This window comes from Pelodiscus sinensis, chromosome 2, assembly GCF_052426305.1.
Source record: "Pelodiscus sinensis isolate ZL-2025 chromosome 2, ASM5242630v1, whole genome shotgun sequence".
Taxonomy (NCBI): domain Eukaryota; kingdom Metazoa; phylum Chordata; order Testudines; family Trionychidae; genus Pelodiscus; species Pelodiscus sinensis.
Window position 1 is genome coordinate 212,913,022 of NC_143053.1, and position 17,742 is coordinate 212,930,763.

Here is a 17,742-nt window from a genome sequence, read left to right on the forward strand (position 1 = left end):
AGGTACACACGGTCTTGCAGAATGCAGTGCTTTGTTTCCATTAAAGCTGGTTTAATCTGTTTCTGATATTATTTATAAAATAATATGAAAGGGGGAGGGTCATTCCTGTTATTAGATTTAATACAATTTGTTTCTGTATAAAAGCAGAATATGGGATAATACAGAGCTTTTAACCTTCTTTGCCTTTTAATTGTATAACAATGACAGTGTTTGTATTTCTATTAAAGAATTATTTTATTGCTGAATCAGTAAGAATTTATCTGTAAAATAGCATGATTTCAAGGATAAGAAAAGGAATCCTGCTTTGATACATTATAGGGGTTTAACTCTGAAAAACACAGATTATTTTATTCATAAAGCTGTGGTTTTAAGCAGGGTGACTATTAGAATAAAAGTTTATTTTGTTTTAAAGAAAATTCCTCAATTAACATATAAAGAAAACTAGCATTTGTTATAATTTACATAACATGGGATCATACAATAATTCTATCTTTCCTTCTTGCATAAGGAAACAGATATATCAGGTTAAAACACCAAGAATGTACCATATCATTAGCTTTCATTATTCTTCATCATAATGTTCCATTCCAATTGAAAAAGGAAGCTCTAGAATGCTTTTAAGTGCATTTAAAAAAATCTAATTCTTGTATTCAGAGTCATCAGAAATATGAAATTGCTTATTAGGTTTAGTGGCTTCTTGCATCAATTCCTGCAGCTGTCCAATCTGTTCATTATGGAAGTCATTAAGTTTCTCCTCTGTGAGGTGGACTCCAAAACAAGGCTTTCTTCTTGAGTTTTGTCTGTCTCCAGTAGCTTGCTGCCACAACATTTCTGAATAGACCTAATACAGAAAAGAAAAAAAGAAAGGTCAAAGAAAGATGACAAAAGTGAGATTTCTGTTGACTTTCTTGACTTTTCTAATACAGGCAGTCCCCAAGTTACGCGGATCCGACTTATGTCGGATCCACAGTTACAAACGGGGCTTTTCTCGCCCCGGAGGACTGGAGCGGCGGGACGCCCAGATGCGCTGCAGTCCCGCCGCTCCCGTCCTCCGGGGCGAGAAAAGCTGCTCCACGTCTCCCTGGTCTGCTGGGGGGGGGGAACCCCCCCAGCAGACCAGGGAGACACGGAGCAAAGCCGCGGAGCACGCCCGCAGCGGGACAGCCCGGGCGCGCTTGAGCTGTCCCGCTGCGGGCGTGCTCCGGGCTTTGCTCCCCGTCTCCCTGGTCAGCAGACCAGGGAGACGGAGCAAAGCCGTGGAGGACGCGGGCCGTCCCGCCACCCGCGTATCCCTAGTCTGCTGGGGGGGGGGGGGGAATGCAGCTAGTGTCCCCCCCCCCCAGCAGACCAGGCTTTTCTTGCCTACGCTTGGGGTAGAGCAGCTGGGGCGCTGCCGGGTTGGTCCCGCAGCACCACTCCTCGGCGCTACTGTACCAACCTGGCAGCACCCCAGCTGCTCTGCCCCTGGCGTCCCCAAGTCAGCCGCTGCTGAAACTGACCAGCGGCTGACTACAGGAAGCCCGAGGCAGAGTTGCTCTGCCCCAGGCTTCCTGGAATCAGCCGCTGATCAGTTTCAGCAGCAGCTGACTTGGGGACGCCTGGGTTTCTTAAGTTGAATCTGTATGTAAGTCAGAACTGGCGTCCAGATTCAGCCGCAGTTGAAACTGATCAGTTTCAGCAGCGGCTGACGCCAGTTCCGACTTACATACAGATTCAACATAAGAACAAACCTACAGTCCCTATCTTGTACGTAACCCGGGGACTGCCTGTATATGCAAAGTTTACAGTCCTTTTACCAGTCATACTACTCTAGATCACAAAACAAAATAGGCATCTTTAATCATAATGAAAACCTGTTGACTGTGTGTCAAAATTCCAATACCTTTTGGTAACTTAGGGATATAAGAGTGTAGCTGTAAGCATGAGCTTATTGGTTACCCAAATGGTTACATGCAGCTCCCAGTACAACTCCCAAAGCACGGGGCAGCAGCCAGCTCCTGGGAAATGGGTGATCGGCAGGAGCCAGTATTCACCAGGAGCAGGCTTAAAAGACAGCTCCTGGTACACACCAGCTCCTGGGGAGATGACTGCTGCTCTGCACTACAAGTGTGTGTAAGTGCTGAATTTTTTCAGCAGTTACACGTTTAGCCAATTACCCATGTTTTAACATCCCTATTGGTAACTTAAATTTGTATGCAGAAGTGTAGTCTGCATCAGGTCTCTACCACTGCTAGCTTATTGTATTGGTATGCTGTAGCAAGAGATGCATCTGCACCGGCCAACAGCAAATTTAATAATAGATGCTTTTTTCTAGACTTTATCAAGCAACTTATTATCAGAATTCACTTTGCACAGTGGTATGATTGGACTAGTATTACTTGTCTGCAAATACAGTTGAATACTGCAATACACTCATGAGGGCAGCCTTGCAAATTACTAAACAATTCAATAACTAATCTGTAACATTGCTTGCTGATTGCTTAGTAGCATGTTGGCAATATTCTGTGCTCAAAAACTTGAACTAAGTATTGGCTACCTATATGCTTCCTGGTTAAAATCAGATTTTGGACCATAAAACCCTACCTAATTTGGAATATTCTTTCTCTAAACACAATTTAAGCCCACACCCAAGAAATATTTACCTAAGATATATCTTTGCAAAGTCATGGAATACAGGAGAGATTCCAGAAGATTGGAAAATGGCAAGTATAGATCCAAGCTATAAAAAGAGAAATAAGGACAACCCAGGGAATTACAGACTAGTCAGCTTAACTTCTGTACCTGGACAGATAATCAAGCAAATAATTAAGGAATCAGTTTGTAAACATCTAGAAGATCATAAAGTGTTAAGTAACATTAAGCATAGATTTGTCAAGAATAAAATGTCAAACCACCCTGTTAGATTTCTTTGACAGAATAACAAGCCTTGTGTATAAGGATGGAGCAGTAGATGTAGTGCATCTTGATGTGGTATATCCTGGCAGCTGCAATGAGTTCCCTATGGCTCCAGGAAGCAGCAGGGAAATCACCACAACTCCCAGCAGCCATGGAGAACTCACAGTTGCTGCTGGGAGCCACGGGGAACTCACTGCAGCTGCCAGGAGCTGTGGGGAACACTGTGGCTCCTGGCAGCTGCAGTGAGTTCCTCATGGCTCCCGCCTCCTCCTGCCCCCCCCTTCCCCGAGGCCAAGACAGGAAACCTGCGAATATGCAGAACCACAAATACTAATTCTGTGAACTGGGAGGGTCTCCTGCATCATACCATACATCTGCAATGACTGTGTGATGTGATTGTGAAAGGCACTGATAGGGTGGAGTAGTTCTCATAGACTTTAACATCAGAAGGGACCATTATGATTATAGAACTGGAAAGAACCTTGAGAGGACATCAACTACACTCATGGCTGGACCAAGAACCATCTAGACCTTCCCTGACAGATGTTTGTCTAACCTATTCTTAAAAATCTCCAATGATTGAGATTCCATAACCTCCCTAGGCAATTCATTCCAGTGTTTAACCACCTGAAAATTAGGAAGTTTTTCCTAATGTCCAACCTAAGCCTCCCTTCCTCAATTAAATTAATGGAGATTGCCTATCTCTTAGAACTGGAAGGGACCTTGAAAGGTCATTGAGTCCAGTCCCCTGCCTTCACAGCAGGACCAAGTACCATCCCGGACAAATTTTTGCCCCCAAATCTCTAAATGGCCTTTGCAAGGATTAAACTCACAACCCTGGGTTTAGCAGGCCAGTGCTCAAACCACTGAGCTATCCCTCCCCCCAATTCAATTCCTGCAATTGCCTGTTGCTTCTTGTCCTATCATCAGAGTTGAAGGAGAAGAATTTTTCTCCCTGTTCCTTGTAACAACCTTTTAGGAACTTGAAAGCTATGATGTCCTATTTTAGTGTTCCCTTTTTCAAACTAAAACCCTATTCTTTCGATCTTCCCTCATAGGTCATATTTTATAAACCTTTAATAACTTTTGTTGTTCTTCTCTGGACTTTCTTCAGTTTGTCTTACCTGATATGTGGTACCCAGAATTGGACCGAATACTCCAGTTGCAGTCTAAACAGCACAGAGTAGAGTAGAAGAATTACTTCTTGTGTCCTGCTTACAACACTATTGCTAATACATCCAAAGATGAGATGTGCTTTTTTTGCAACAGTGTTCTACTGCAGACTCATATTCAGGTTGTGGTCCTCTATGATACCCTAGATCCTTTTACACATTACTTCTTCCTACCCCGGGGTGGGCAATAAAGTTTTAAAAAGGGACCACTTCATATTTCTGAAGTGGCCCTGAGCTGCCCCAGAAGGGCAGGGCTTTGGGAGGAAAGGGTGGGATCAGGAGACTTCTCGTGCTTCCCCCCACTGACCCTGCTTGGCTTGGAGGTGGGGGAATGTGTGAAGTCTTCCCCCTCTTAAAGAGGATCACCAACTGTTTTATAACAGCTGGTGGTTCCCTCTAGGTGCCACAGCGGGAGGAGATCTCGCGCGCTCCCCCCATTCCCAGGCCAATCAGGGCCTGGTATTGGGGGGAGCATGTGAAGTCTCTTGTCCCTGCCCTGCCAGGGACACACGGTGGCTAGAGACAAACAGCTGACAGTTCCCTCTGATGCTGCAAGCCCCTGGCAAAGGGATGAGACTTTGCACATGTTCCCATCCCCAGGTCTCAACTGGGGTGGGGGAGGGGCAGGACAACCACAGGCAGGATCCACCAGCTTGGCAGGCAACATCTCACCTGCAGAGGCCCCTTTTCCCTTTCTTAGACAATAATTTCTCATTTTGTATGTGTGTGACTGATTGGTCTTTCCTAAGTGGAGTATTTTGCTTCTGTCCTTATTGAATTTCATCCTGTTTACCTCACACCATTTATCCAGCAACTTCAGGGGGTAGCCGAGTTAGTCTGTTACAGAAAAAAAAAACAAATGGTCTGGTAACACTTTATAGACTAACAAAACGTGTAGATGGTGGTATGAGCATTTGTGGGTACAGACAGGTCATCTGAAGAAGTGGGCTGTGCCCACAAATGCTCATGATACCATCTACATGTTTTGTTAGTCTATAAAGTGCTACCAGACCATTTGTTGGTTTTTACCATTTATCCACATCACTTTGAATTTTCATTCTGTTTCCCAAAGCTTTTGCAATCCCTCCTGACTTGGTATCTTCCGTAAAATGTATAAGTGTACGCTCTATGCCATTATCTAAATCGCTGATGAAGATATTCAACAGAACTGAATCCAGAACATATCCCTGTGGAACCATGACTCATTACTTCCCTTCAAGCATGAATGTGAATCATAACTATTCCCTTAAAATGGGTTATCCAATCAATTTTGCACCCACCTTGCAGTACCTCCCTCGAGGCTGTATTTCACTAGTTTGTTAATAAGGTCATATGAGACTATATCAAATGCCTTACTAAAAATCTAGATATACCACATCTGCTACTTTCTCCTTAAACACAAGGCTTGTTATCCTGCCAAAGAAAGCTAGCAGCTTGGTTTGACACAATTTGCTCTTAATAAATGCATGCTGAATGTTACTTATCACCTTATCTTCTAGATGTTTGCAAACTTATTCCTTAATTATTTGCTCCATTATCTTTCCTGGTATAGAAGTAAAGCTGACTGGTAGTTTCTTGGGTCATCTAGTCTGATCATCTAGTTTTACCTGCTACACATCGCAGGCCATAGAACCTTAACCAATCACTCCTATTTACCTCACACTATTTATCCAGTCTCTCCACATCGTTTTAAATTTTTATTCTATTCTCCAAAGCTTTTGTAATCCCTCCCGACTTAGTATCATCCACATACTTTATAAGTGTACTCTCTATGACATTATCTAAATTGCTGATGAAGCTATTGAACAGAATTGTACCCAGAATGTATCCCTGTGGAATACCGAACAACCTCTGGCAGAGAAACTGAAGCCTTCAAATCAAGATTTGAAGTCTTCCAATTACAGAGAATTCACATTTATACCAGTTTTAACTCCTTTTGCAAGGTTCAAGGTTCCACTTGCTTGAAATGGTGAAGATATTCTCTTTGGAACAGATTTATGTATTGAACAGACACTCTAAATCAGGGTTTCCCAACCTATGGATCGGGACCCAACTACGGGTTGTCATTACATTTCAAAATGGTCACCAAGTGTCTCCCCAGGTAGCTCTGCCCCCTCCCTTCCCATTTTTGAATTGCCTTGGGTCACCAAGTCTTTCTGAATTGTCAAAATGGGTCCCCATCTGGAAAAGGTTTGGAACCGCTGCTCTAAATGCTTATCGATTACTTAAGATGACTGCTTATGGCACTGATGTCTATAATTCTAACTTCTGTTACACAGAGCTTTCCCCTTTTTTTACCTTTTAGCATTAAATAGTTGTCATGGACAGGAACAGTGTAGTAGGAAAGATAAATGGGAGTGGAAATGAACATTACTACTACTTTTTAATGTGAATTGTATTCTGACAAAGACCTCTAAACTTAAAATGCGGTTCGCTTCGGTGCACAGTTCTTACTCCGGAATTTTCAATTGGACTATTCACATATGGTCTGCGCCATGAATGCTAATGATCCAACCTGTGGACCAAATTCAGTGATGAATCCGCATGTGGCAGCTGAGAGACACAGTCCATACGCTAAGCAGCAACAAGGGGGGCAAAAACTTTAATGTGGATTCATACACTCTGTGCACTAATATGGCTACCACCTTTTATGATAATTGCTAACAGCAAGATAAGGGAACTGGCAAGGAAAAAGGATAAATATTTTCTTATTGTTTTTAATGTTTACTTTTAAAATAAACTTGTTCAAGACCCTTTTGTTTTTTTCCTATCACAAGCCTCTTCCTCGATCCCATTCCAGCTTTTCAACAGTTGAGTGTAGGCCAATGAATTTGTACAGTTCTCACTGTTCATTTCTTAATATTAAATGGAAAGCTCCAATTTAACTTTTATAAGAAACAGTGAGAAATTAAAGTGGCACAGGACTAAAGTGGAAAGGTGGGAAGGGAGAAGAGCAAGAATTAAAACTTACTTTTTCCCTTCTTTTGATAAGCCTCTGACAAGTCTTGCTGACTGTCAAGACTCCCGGTTTGGCCAGACAACCTAAGGTTCGGTAAATTTGTTCTAGGTAATTATGCAATGGAATTACAGCAACAGGATACAGCTGTAACACTGCTGGGCTTAGAGCATCTCAACAACCGTTCCGCCTACTCAGTAGCCCCTCTTGCCGATTCTGACAGCTGCATCTTTGAGCCAGAAGATTCCCAGCTGTGTTCTCTCTCTCACTCTCACACACACACACACACACACACACACACACACACACACACACACTTTGGTGCTGCTCCGCTCAAGGGCTTTTTTCTGAAGCTGAGAAGAAGATGATACTATGAACAGGCTGAGAAATCGCAGTTCCATGCAACAGGATTGGATATCAGTTCTGAAGTATGGAGGAGGAAGGTGAAAAAGGGGGAAAAATGCTTTCAAGGATAAATTTATTTAAAACAGACTGAATCTGGGGTGGACTTGAAGGAGATCAATGCATGGTTTATGAGCATTTTGTTAACTGGATTCGTCAAGAGTTGCCTAGGTTGCTCACTGATTGAAATCAATGGAATTACTCAAATACTTCATTAAACATAGGCTTAAATGTTTTGCGGGGTTAGAGCCTAATTATTTACTCTCTCAAGAAAGACTCAGAACAATAAAACTCAGTTTGAAATGAAGCTTAAAATGCATTTGTGCACAATATATTTGGTCCATTCCACAAGTAACATGAATATCTTATATAAACCCTGAGGTGCAATTCGGAATACAAGAAAAGATTGATTTACTAAAGAAACTACATTTTGCATAGATTAAAATATTAATTGTTCTGCTTAGGCAACACTTTTTGTAAAGGATTAAATGGGGGAGGACTAGTGGTTCCCAACCTTTCTGATCATACAGACCCTCTTTTGATTTATTAACATTTCATGGACCTCCCTCACCCTGGGGGAGGCAAAAAAAAAGGAAAAGTAAGGAAAGAAAAAGAAAAGAAAAAGAAAAATAAGGATTGAGCCCACCACAATGGGCCCAATTCTTATTTTTAAACTTTCCACCGGACTCCCTGAAGTACTGCCACAGGCCACCAGGGGTCCACAGACCACAGGGTGGGAACCATTGGACTAGATCAGCGTTTCCCAATTTTATTTGGCCATGCAACCCTTTTTAAACTTGAAAGAATTTTGCAGAACCCCTAATAACAGTCTAATATATGAAGCTGAAAAAGTAGACCAGAAATAAATAAGGATAATAAGAAACAAATGCTAAACAAGGTCATGAGATCAACATTTAGTTTAATTGCACATATTTAAAAACAAAAATCACATAATATTAATTTTTTTTAATCATAAAATGTTATTGTAATGGAATTCTCGCAAAACCCTTATTTTCACTTTGCGTAACACCATATGGGAAACACTGGACTAGATGATGGTGAATAGAGATATTCATGTTTATAATTGTTCAGTAGTTTATTTTAACTGAGTTGGAGATATCAATCCAGTTACCAGTGCTTAAGTATTCTCATTTCAAAAGCCACCATTACAAGTATAATTTAGAATGTATTCAAGAGCAATGAATTAATGGCCAAATGATGCATTCATAAGCTTTCAAAAAATGTATTCATACATGAATAATTTATCAGACATATGACACTTTCATATACATTGTGTATGGGCCTAATTCAAAACTTATTGAACTCAATAGCCTTTGGATCAGTTCTATATAAACTTGTCCTATGGCTCTGAAGTTTAATGAATGGAAAAATGCGATGGTAAAACAAGAAAATTTAAATTAAGGCAGATACCCCAAGTTTTTAGTTCAAGATCTTTGGTCCACTATTCCTATTTAACACTGAAAGAAGCCATAACTCATTGCTTAAAACATTACTTCCATTTTTCTCTCACAACATTGTGTTTTGCTCCTCACTAAAATTTCCCCCCCTCTTAAATTAGGTGCGTATTCAGGACAGCATCAGTCTTAACTATGATTTATGCTCAAGAGATCAAACTAATTCCTGTTGTAACACCACTAAAATCAGTGGAATTACATTAGGTAGGAACTGGCACTACATTTGTGAGTGAGACTGTATACAGATTAACAACATATATGATAGATTAGCTAGTCTTCAGTTCCACAGTCTGTACAAATTCTTATAAAGGTTTTATTAGTCTAATAAATCACTAATGTTCTACAGGCAAATTATTTAGTTTCACTCTAGTTGTAAATTCTACACAAAGAACAATAATCCAGCTATTATTGATTTTTAAGTGGTGAACCTAGAAAAAGAAAAAAACCAACTTCTCATTCTAGAGTTTTTCTTAGAATATCAAAAAGCAACAACTGTACTATCTTGGTCAGTAACAATACTGAAAATAAACAGTGTAAAGCTCTTGACATTTATACAGTGTGTCTCTAGGACAGAAACAGAAAGACAAAGAATCCTAAAAGGAATCCAAAATACAGTAAATGAATCTAAAGTGATTTTAAAGCCTCTGAGTTTTCAATGTATTAAAGCAGAATAGGTGAGACACTATAAAATATACAAATTAAATGTTGGCTGTAATAATGAATTATATCCATTTTCTTTACATTCTAACATTTAAACATCACAATTGCAAGGTACGGTGTTAACTAGACCATAGCTTAGAAGCTATTCCATTCCTAATGAGGCTACGTTCCAAAGGGGCAGAAATACCTTCTCCCATGTGGTGGTGAGCAGCCTGGGGGTACGTCTAGACTACATGCCTCTGGCGACAGAGGCATGTAGATTAGGCTACCCGACAGAGTAAAATGAAGCGGCGATTTAAATAATCGCCGCTTCATTTACATTTACATGGCTGCCGTGTTGAGCCGACAAACAGCTGATCAGCTGTTTGTCGGCTCAGCGCGATAGTCTGGACGCTCCCCTGCCGACATCAAAGGGAGTTGTCGACAACCCAGGTATGCCTCCTGATCAGCTGTTTGTCGGCTCAACACGGCAGCCATGTAAATGTAAATGAAGCAGCGATTATTTAAATCACCGCTTCATTTTACTCTGTCGGGTAGCCTAATCTACATGCCTCTGTCGCCAGAGGCATGTAGTCTAGACGTACCCTAAGAGTTACTCTGTTATTGCTACCACAGCTGTGAGGGTATAGCTGTTTCCCTAACTCTCACATGCCCACTATAAAAGCCAGTTCTCCCCAGCACCAGCTCCATGGTGCCACCAGCCCTCCCCCCCCCCCCCCCCATGCTGCTGACTCTATCAGAGTAAGCAGCGTGGGAGGGAGCAGGGGCAGGCTGCGGTAAAGCAGCCTCTGAATGCAGCGGCCTGGGCTTGCTGCAGACAGGTGGTCTGTGGCAGCAGCCTGTCTGTGGGAGGGTCTGAGCTCCTGCAGAGAGAAGCTGCTCCGGCATCCCATGGAGCAGCCTCTGTCTGCAGTGAGCCTGGGCCCACCGTGGACCGAGACTGGTCTGCAGCAACAGCCCCTGTCCATGGGGGGCTGAGCTCCCTGCAGACAGAGGCCGCTGCCATGGACCAGCCTCTGTCCGTGTATAAACTAATTCCCCCGGTGGACCTGATACAGAGGCAGCAGCATAGGGTAGCAGGGGGCTTCCTGGGAGTGGGGCCGGGAGTGCACTGGTTGCCAGGCCCACCATCGGGGATTATTGAATCATCCTATAACCACTAAGCTTTCTTGTGGTTATGTGACCATTCAATTACACGATACCTAACATCCCTAGGGCATTCATCAGAATTGTCTCTAGGTTAAATAAATGTTTTAGATGTCTCAGAACACTTCAATAATTAGCGTATACATCACCAAGTAACGTGAAATAAAGACTTGAAAATACAAGCTTAAAGACACTGCATCCTTTTCTTTTGCATGTGTCAGAAAATGGAACAGTCTCACCTTATCCTCCTGTAAGGAAACGATGAATCAACCCAAAAGCATATTTACAAAACTAGCATATAAAAAAATATAGTGGATCTGATTTTCTTTACCTGGGGTGTCATCTCAGGAACCAACCAAACTTGATTTGAATATTTATCCTTTACATAATATGCAAACACCTATACAATTTATTATATAATTTGCTGACTTGGAAAGCTATAAATTTAAAGTTCCACTTACAATATCAAGTGACATTTTATTCATTGAATACTTGTTTTGACATGCATGTTTTAAACATGCCATTACAGTAAGTTAAAAACCATAATGGAAAAACAACCTAATTGTTAAATAAATATGCATCTCCTCTGTCTCCAGGAGATGAATACAATCCTTTGCATGTAGGTAACAAGCACATCAAGAGTGATGTGCCTGCAGTTATGTCTTAGTTTTCATTTATTAAAATGTTCTAGATATAGATCGTCTTTCTGTGAATGTTCACCATTGTGCCATAGGTGTCAAGGGCATACAAGTGTCTCCCTGTTGCCCTGTAGGTAATGTGGGGTCAAGGTCAGTCAGAGCTAGTTTGACCCCGATACATACTACCAACAACCTGAAGACTACTCTAACTAGCATTAGCTTTAATAACTCCTCTTTGGCTCTAACTGCAACAGCTTAATACGACCTGGGTATTCCCCTATGCCAACTGAACAGCCTGATGGCTACCGAAGCAGCTTTCAGTCCTTGTGTATCACTCTGTCAACACAAAGAGCACAAGAAGGGGCACGAACTGTACATAAATTTACAGTTGGGGAAAAACACCACTTACAAAAACTGTGCTAAATCAGGACCCTAGTTATATGCCTGTGAGTCTGACTGTCCATGAGTCCATCTGTCTGTCTTTTAGTCTGTTTCTTCAAGAACTCCTTCTAAAAGGCAAGAACTAGGACCAACAAATTTGGTATGCAGCTCTCTCATTTCTTAAACATCTGGATAAAAAAGTTTTTACTATGCTTATGTGTTTAAAAATGACTTTTACATTTATTCCTTTTTACTTAACCCAATTTAATATCTTTAAAAGATTAGCTCTTTTAAACAAAAACAAAATAATTGCTGTATGAGCTACCAAAGCATCATTCATTAGAACTAAATTTTAGCGCAAGCTTTAGGTGTCATATTAAATGTAATAATAAAACTAGGAAAACTCCACTAACTGTACAGCAAAACTCAATATATCATCCTATAGTAGATTTTCCACTTTTGCCTTGAATAAAAAATAAATAAAAACTGTACTTCATCCTTCAAAACCACTTTAAAACAACCTATTCAAAATCAAAAGAACTACAGCTGCTGGATCAAGTTAAATAATCTATTAAAAATCTAATCTGAATTGACAGCTATTTTACGTTTCAATTTGAAGTCATATACCCAGTTACCGGAAGCAATTTATTATTAGATTATTTCAAACAACCTTAATTTGCAGAAATGATGTACTAAGATCATTTAACATACATTTAAAACAGAATATAATAGTATGAAGCGGGTTTCTCTGTTGCGCTGTAGAAAATGTTATTTTAAATCATTCTAAATGTGACACACAGTGTTGGATTATTACAGGTCTCTTACATGGATACCAAAAACCACTGCTGTGCTGAAGTGAATAGAAAGTGGTTATGGATCACAGTCTCAACGGTATAATAAACAGACAACTAGGGATGTGAATGGTTAAACAGCTAACTGGCTATGGTTCGCTGGCAGGGTAGGGGGCTGCTCCAGCCTGCCACGGGTTTGAGCAGTGCTCTAGCCCAACTGGGGCAGCCCCAGTCTGTGGTAGACCAAGCCCAGTGCGCCACAGGCAGGGCTGCTCCAGCCCACCCCTATTTAAGCAGCTGGAATTTTCAAAGGAGCCTGTGGGAGTCAAGAGCCCAATCCCTCCCCCACAAAATTCCTCTGTGGGAGTTGGGTACTTACCTCTCTTTAGCAGCTTTTTTGAGGATCCCACTTTGTTCTGTGTAGCATAGCACAGGTTTATAGTGTGCTAAACTCCAGGTATCCCAATGCACGTCACAGTACAGGTTGAACCTCTCTAGTCTGGCACACCTGACTACTTCTGAACCAGAGAATTTTCCAGACCATAGGAGGTCAAGATTGTCTAGCAGCATTACCAAAACTTCCACTGCCTACTGGGCTGCTAGAGGACAATTAGGGGTAAATTAGAGCTAAATAATGGCACAGAATACTGAGAGCTAGAACAGGTGGCTGTAAACAAACTTTGAGGCTGCGGGAATCTTGGCCACACCCATGAAAAGTGGACATCCAGCTAACTAAAATCATTCCAGATGATGGATGTTTCTGGACCAGAGAGTTCTGAACTAGAGAAGTTCGACCTGTACAATCCATTATGTGCACAATCACAATTCGCACACCTCTTTGGGCATTCATAAAGAGAGATTTTCAATAGCATTCAACACTGGTTTAACATTGTTCCTGTTAAAGCATTTACTTCATTAGTGACTGGATTTGGCCTGAAGAAAGGAACCAAACACAGACTATTCTCCTGCTCGTTTATAAAAATGCTATGGGATCTTTAAATTCCACCTCAACAGCCAAGACACCAAACAGTGCATCCAAGATTCACAACTGGAATGTAATATCCAGTATTTATATTTTTAAAAACTCAGGCTCTTCTATAATTTGGACATCAATCCCCCAAAAACATTAGCAATGAACTGACCTCCATATTAGAACACTGCAAAATGTGTTTCAGGGTATGTCTACACTTGCACCCTCTTTCGACAGAGGGATGCAAATGAAGATATTCGAAATTGCAAATGAAGCCGGGATTTAAATATCATGCGCTTCATTTGCATAATCGCGTTATGACGCTATTTCAAAATATTGCATGAGGAATAAGGGTTATTTTGAGAGAAGGGTTTTCTCGAAATAACCATGTCTTAACAGGGTGCAAGTGTAGACATACCCTCACAGATTCAATAGAGCTCACATTCAATGTATTTATGGCAGATAGCAAAAGTTTTCCTCCTTTTTCAGATTAAAAAATATTTTATTGATATTGTAGTATGGAATTTTGGCTCATGCTTTCAGTGTCAGTTGAATGTGGTTTTAATGTATGTAATCTACAGTATTTCACATGCTGCTGACATATAAAAAATAAACTCTTGAGGTGAAATCATGACTCTCCATTTGGCCCCCTCATGCCAAGTAAAAGGGCTCAAAGAAGCTCCAGAAAGATGGCAACCCCAGATTTTGATCACACATAATTTAACACCCTTACCATTACTCCTTATCCAAGGCCCCATCCCCACTCGCTCCATCCCCCTTCCCTCTGTCGCTCGCTGCCCTTCACCCTCAATCACTCACACATTTTCACCAGGCTAGAGCAGGAGTAGGAAAGTGGGAGGGATTCCAAGCTGAGGCAGGGATTGGGGTGTGGGAGGAAGTGCAGGGAATGGGATCTGGGTGGCACTTACCTTTGGAGGCTCCCCGGAAGCAGCAATATGTGCCCTGGCTCCACCCACAGGTGCCATACCCACAGCTCCTACTGGATGCAGTTTCCAGCCAATGGGAGCTGCATAACTGGTGCATAGGATGGAGGCAACATGCAGAGAGCCCCTGGCTGTCCCTCTGCTAAGGAGCCAAAAGGGTATGTTGCTCCTTCCAGGAGCTGCACAGAGGTAGAGAGAATGCCAGCCTCGACAACTGAACTTTTTAATAGCCCTGTCAGCAGTGCTGACCAAAGCCTCCGAGGTCCCTTTTTAACTAGATGTTCTGGTCGAAACAGGACACCCGGCAACTGCACTAAAAGCCCCAGTCAGAACTAGAGAAGTATTTCCTCAGCAATGCAGAAACAGCTGTAATGCTACCGTCTGAAAACATGGGGGTATGCCAGAACAGGGCTGAGGGGGAAGAGTGTGGCTGCAAAACTACAGGAGTTTCAGGGGGTAGCCGAGTTAGTCTGTTACAGAAAAAAACAACAAATGATCTAGTAGGACTTTATAGACTAACAAAACATGTAGATGGTATCATGAGCTTTTGTGGGCACAGCCCACTTCTTCAGATGACTGGAGTTATGAGTAGGGGATATAAAAACTCGAAATAAATAGGAGAAGGGGGGGGCAGAGAGAATGATGCTTTGTCTCCCACCCCCCTTCCTGTTTTTCCTTTAAGAATCTGGAGAATGGGTGCCAAACCTAAGCAGATAAAGATCAAAGTCAACAGATTCCACTCAGAAAGGAAGGATTCCACTCAGAAAGTTGTTAGCATCTTCAGTGATAGAGTCCCCACCAATTTAAATCACGATTGAGTCCATTAGCGTGTGAACTGAATTTGTGTATGTAATGTAATTCCAGGCAGAAATTCTAGACAGTGTGGCAGCCATAGGACAACCCAGGGAGGCTGTCATAACTTAGACAGGTCTCCATGACTGTCTGCACTGCATTATTAACTCATGCTATAACTCAAGCTTTGCTTCTAACCAGATTCTCATCCACACACAAAAATCTCTAGTTTGAGTTGAAGGGGCTTTTAAAGTCGAGCTAGCTGGTCTCTCCTGGGAAGGGGGTTGAAGTTCAAATACTGATGCTTGAGCTAATAATGCAGTGGGCACTCATCTACAGTTCAAGTTAATAGCTAATGAGTTGTTCTGCCAATCGCTCCAGGTAGCTCAAATGTTGTTTTAGAGGGTGAACATTCTCACTCCGGCTCAGCTATCTCAAGGCATAATTCAAGTGCTATTAGCTAACCAACTAACAAAGCCAACTCAAGCTTTGGTGTCAAGCCCTCAATGATTGCGGGAACAGCTTGGGTACGTCTAGACTACATGCCTCTGGCAACAGAGGCATGTAGATTAGACTACCCGGCATAGGAAAATGAAGCGGCGATTTAAATAATCGCCGCTTCATTTAAATTTACATGGCTGCTGCGCTGAGCCGATCAGCTGTTTGTCGGCTCAGCGCGGTAGTCTGGATGCTCCGCAGTCGACATCAAAGGCATTTGTCGACCTCCCAGGTATGCCTCCTATGCCAGGTAGTCTAATCTACATGCCTCTGTCACCAGAGGCATGTAGTCTAGACGTACCCCTTCTGTCCCCAGAGAAGTCAGATCAAGAGTATGCAAAGGCAGCTGAAACCCATGGTTGCCCCTAGTTAGTATGGTCTCTGCTCAGCCTCTATTTCTTATTCTCAGGAAAATAGATTTTTGCAGCCTAAACTATAAAGCAATATCAACAGTCAGGGAATCTGGATGAAAAGGGAACCCCAAACCCACACATAGTTGATAAACTCCTCAGTGTATGAGTTTTCTATCTTCTTCTGATCTTCTGGGAAACAAAAAAAACTGATTTGTACTGCACACTGTTTTCTGGCCTTTGTTCTGTCATTTATTTACATTCAATAAGAGCAAATCACTATGAATGCTACTATTCTTAGACCTGATTATAATTTGCAGCCAGTTTTTCAACATAAAGCCATACGCTCCAACAGAACACTAACATGTCTTGTATTTCTTACACTTGTAAAATTCACCTGTCCTTTGTCCAATTACAGATTTCAGAATGTGTTATGCAAAATGTGAAGCATCAAGATTATCACTTTTAGTTAAATGTTTATTATAATAACTAGACAAGAATACAAATACCACACAATAATTGTTTAATAGATAGAAGTATTATCTCTAATCTAATAAGATTACAAGTGTAGGCAACTATGAGAAAGAATGTGACCATGATCCAGATATTAGTTGTTTGAACTGATGTGTTTAAAAGAGTAACATCATTACTTCACCCCTTTCAAAAGGTTTCATTTAGTTTACATTTGAAAAAAATCTTTAGAACACATTTTATATTAATATTAAAATGTGGAAGAGCAGATTTTTTTTATCTAAAAGAATACAAATTGTACTCATTATGGGCCTTGATCTGTGCTTGTTTCTTTCTACAGCACTACCATCCTACCAAAGAGAAGGAATCACAGATTCCTTCATTTAATTATGTAAAGCCAACATAATTACTCTATGCTACATGCTTCTTGCCCCACTAGTGCAGTGAACATTACAAGATGTGAGGGAATATGGGCAAAGCTTGCACAGAACAGCTCATTAGCACAAATGAGAGAAGCCAAAAGGCTTTAGGAGAAAAAAGATCTGCTAATTTGTGCTAAGGGGGCAAACCAGGCCCTCAGGATTGGTGTGTGGAAAGATGGTGTAAAAAGCTACCTGAGACGGGTGTTCACCTCTCACTTGCCCTAAAAGTGTTAAAACACAAAAAGGGGGCTAATTAAACCAATAAGTCACAATTGAGAGGAATCAATGGCTAAGTAACTCCTGGTTCACAGAGAGAGACCAATTAAGGTGGAAGGAGCTGGGCTGGACTTAAAGGCAGGAAATTGGTAATAAAGGTGAACTGGTTGGAAAGTCTGCAGTCAATCCCTGGAAAAAGTGAGGTGCATCTGGGATGGCAAACCCAGAGAGGGGGAAGTTGGGAAGACAGGAGAGGATTCAAGGAAAGGAAATAAGATCTAGAATGAAACCTTGACTGCTCGTTAGAGGGTCCCTGAGCTGGAATCCAGATAAGTGAACAACAGCCTGGGTTCTCCTCCTGCCCCCAGACATTAAGGGAGTGGCACTACTAGGGAGTGAATGGGAAGACTGTCAAAGGGCTTGTCTCCGCTATCCCTGGGATTGATGCTGCAGTGATTGATCCGCACGCCTTCGATCTAGCGTGTCTGCTTAGACATGATAAATCAATCCCTGAAAGCTCTCCTGTTGAGGCTGGTACTACACCAGTATGAGAAGAGTAGCTT

General features: G+C 41.7%; 1 protein-coding gene across 1 annotated transcript in view; it reads right to left on the reverse strand.

Moving 5' to 3' along the window:
- Window positions 1–209: 209 nt before the first annotated feature.
- SDHAF3 (succinate dehydrogenase complex assembly factor 3) overlaps window positions 210–17,742 on the reverse strand; it is a 78,777-nt gene continuing 61,244 nt past the window's right edge. The window contains exon 2 of the mRNA XM_075922330.2: window positions 210–841. Coding sequence (XP_075778445.2) covers window positions 638–841 — 204 coding nt within the window. The 3' untranslated portion in view covers window positions 210–637. The remainder of the gene's footprint in view (window positions 842–17,742) is intronic.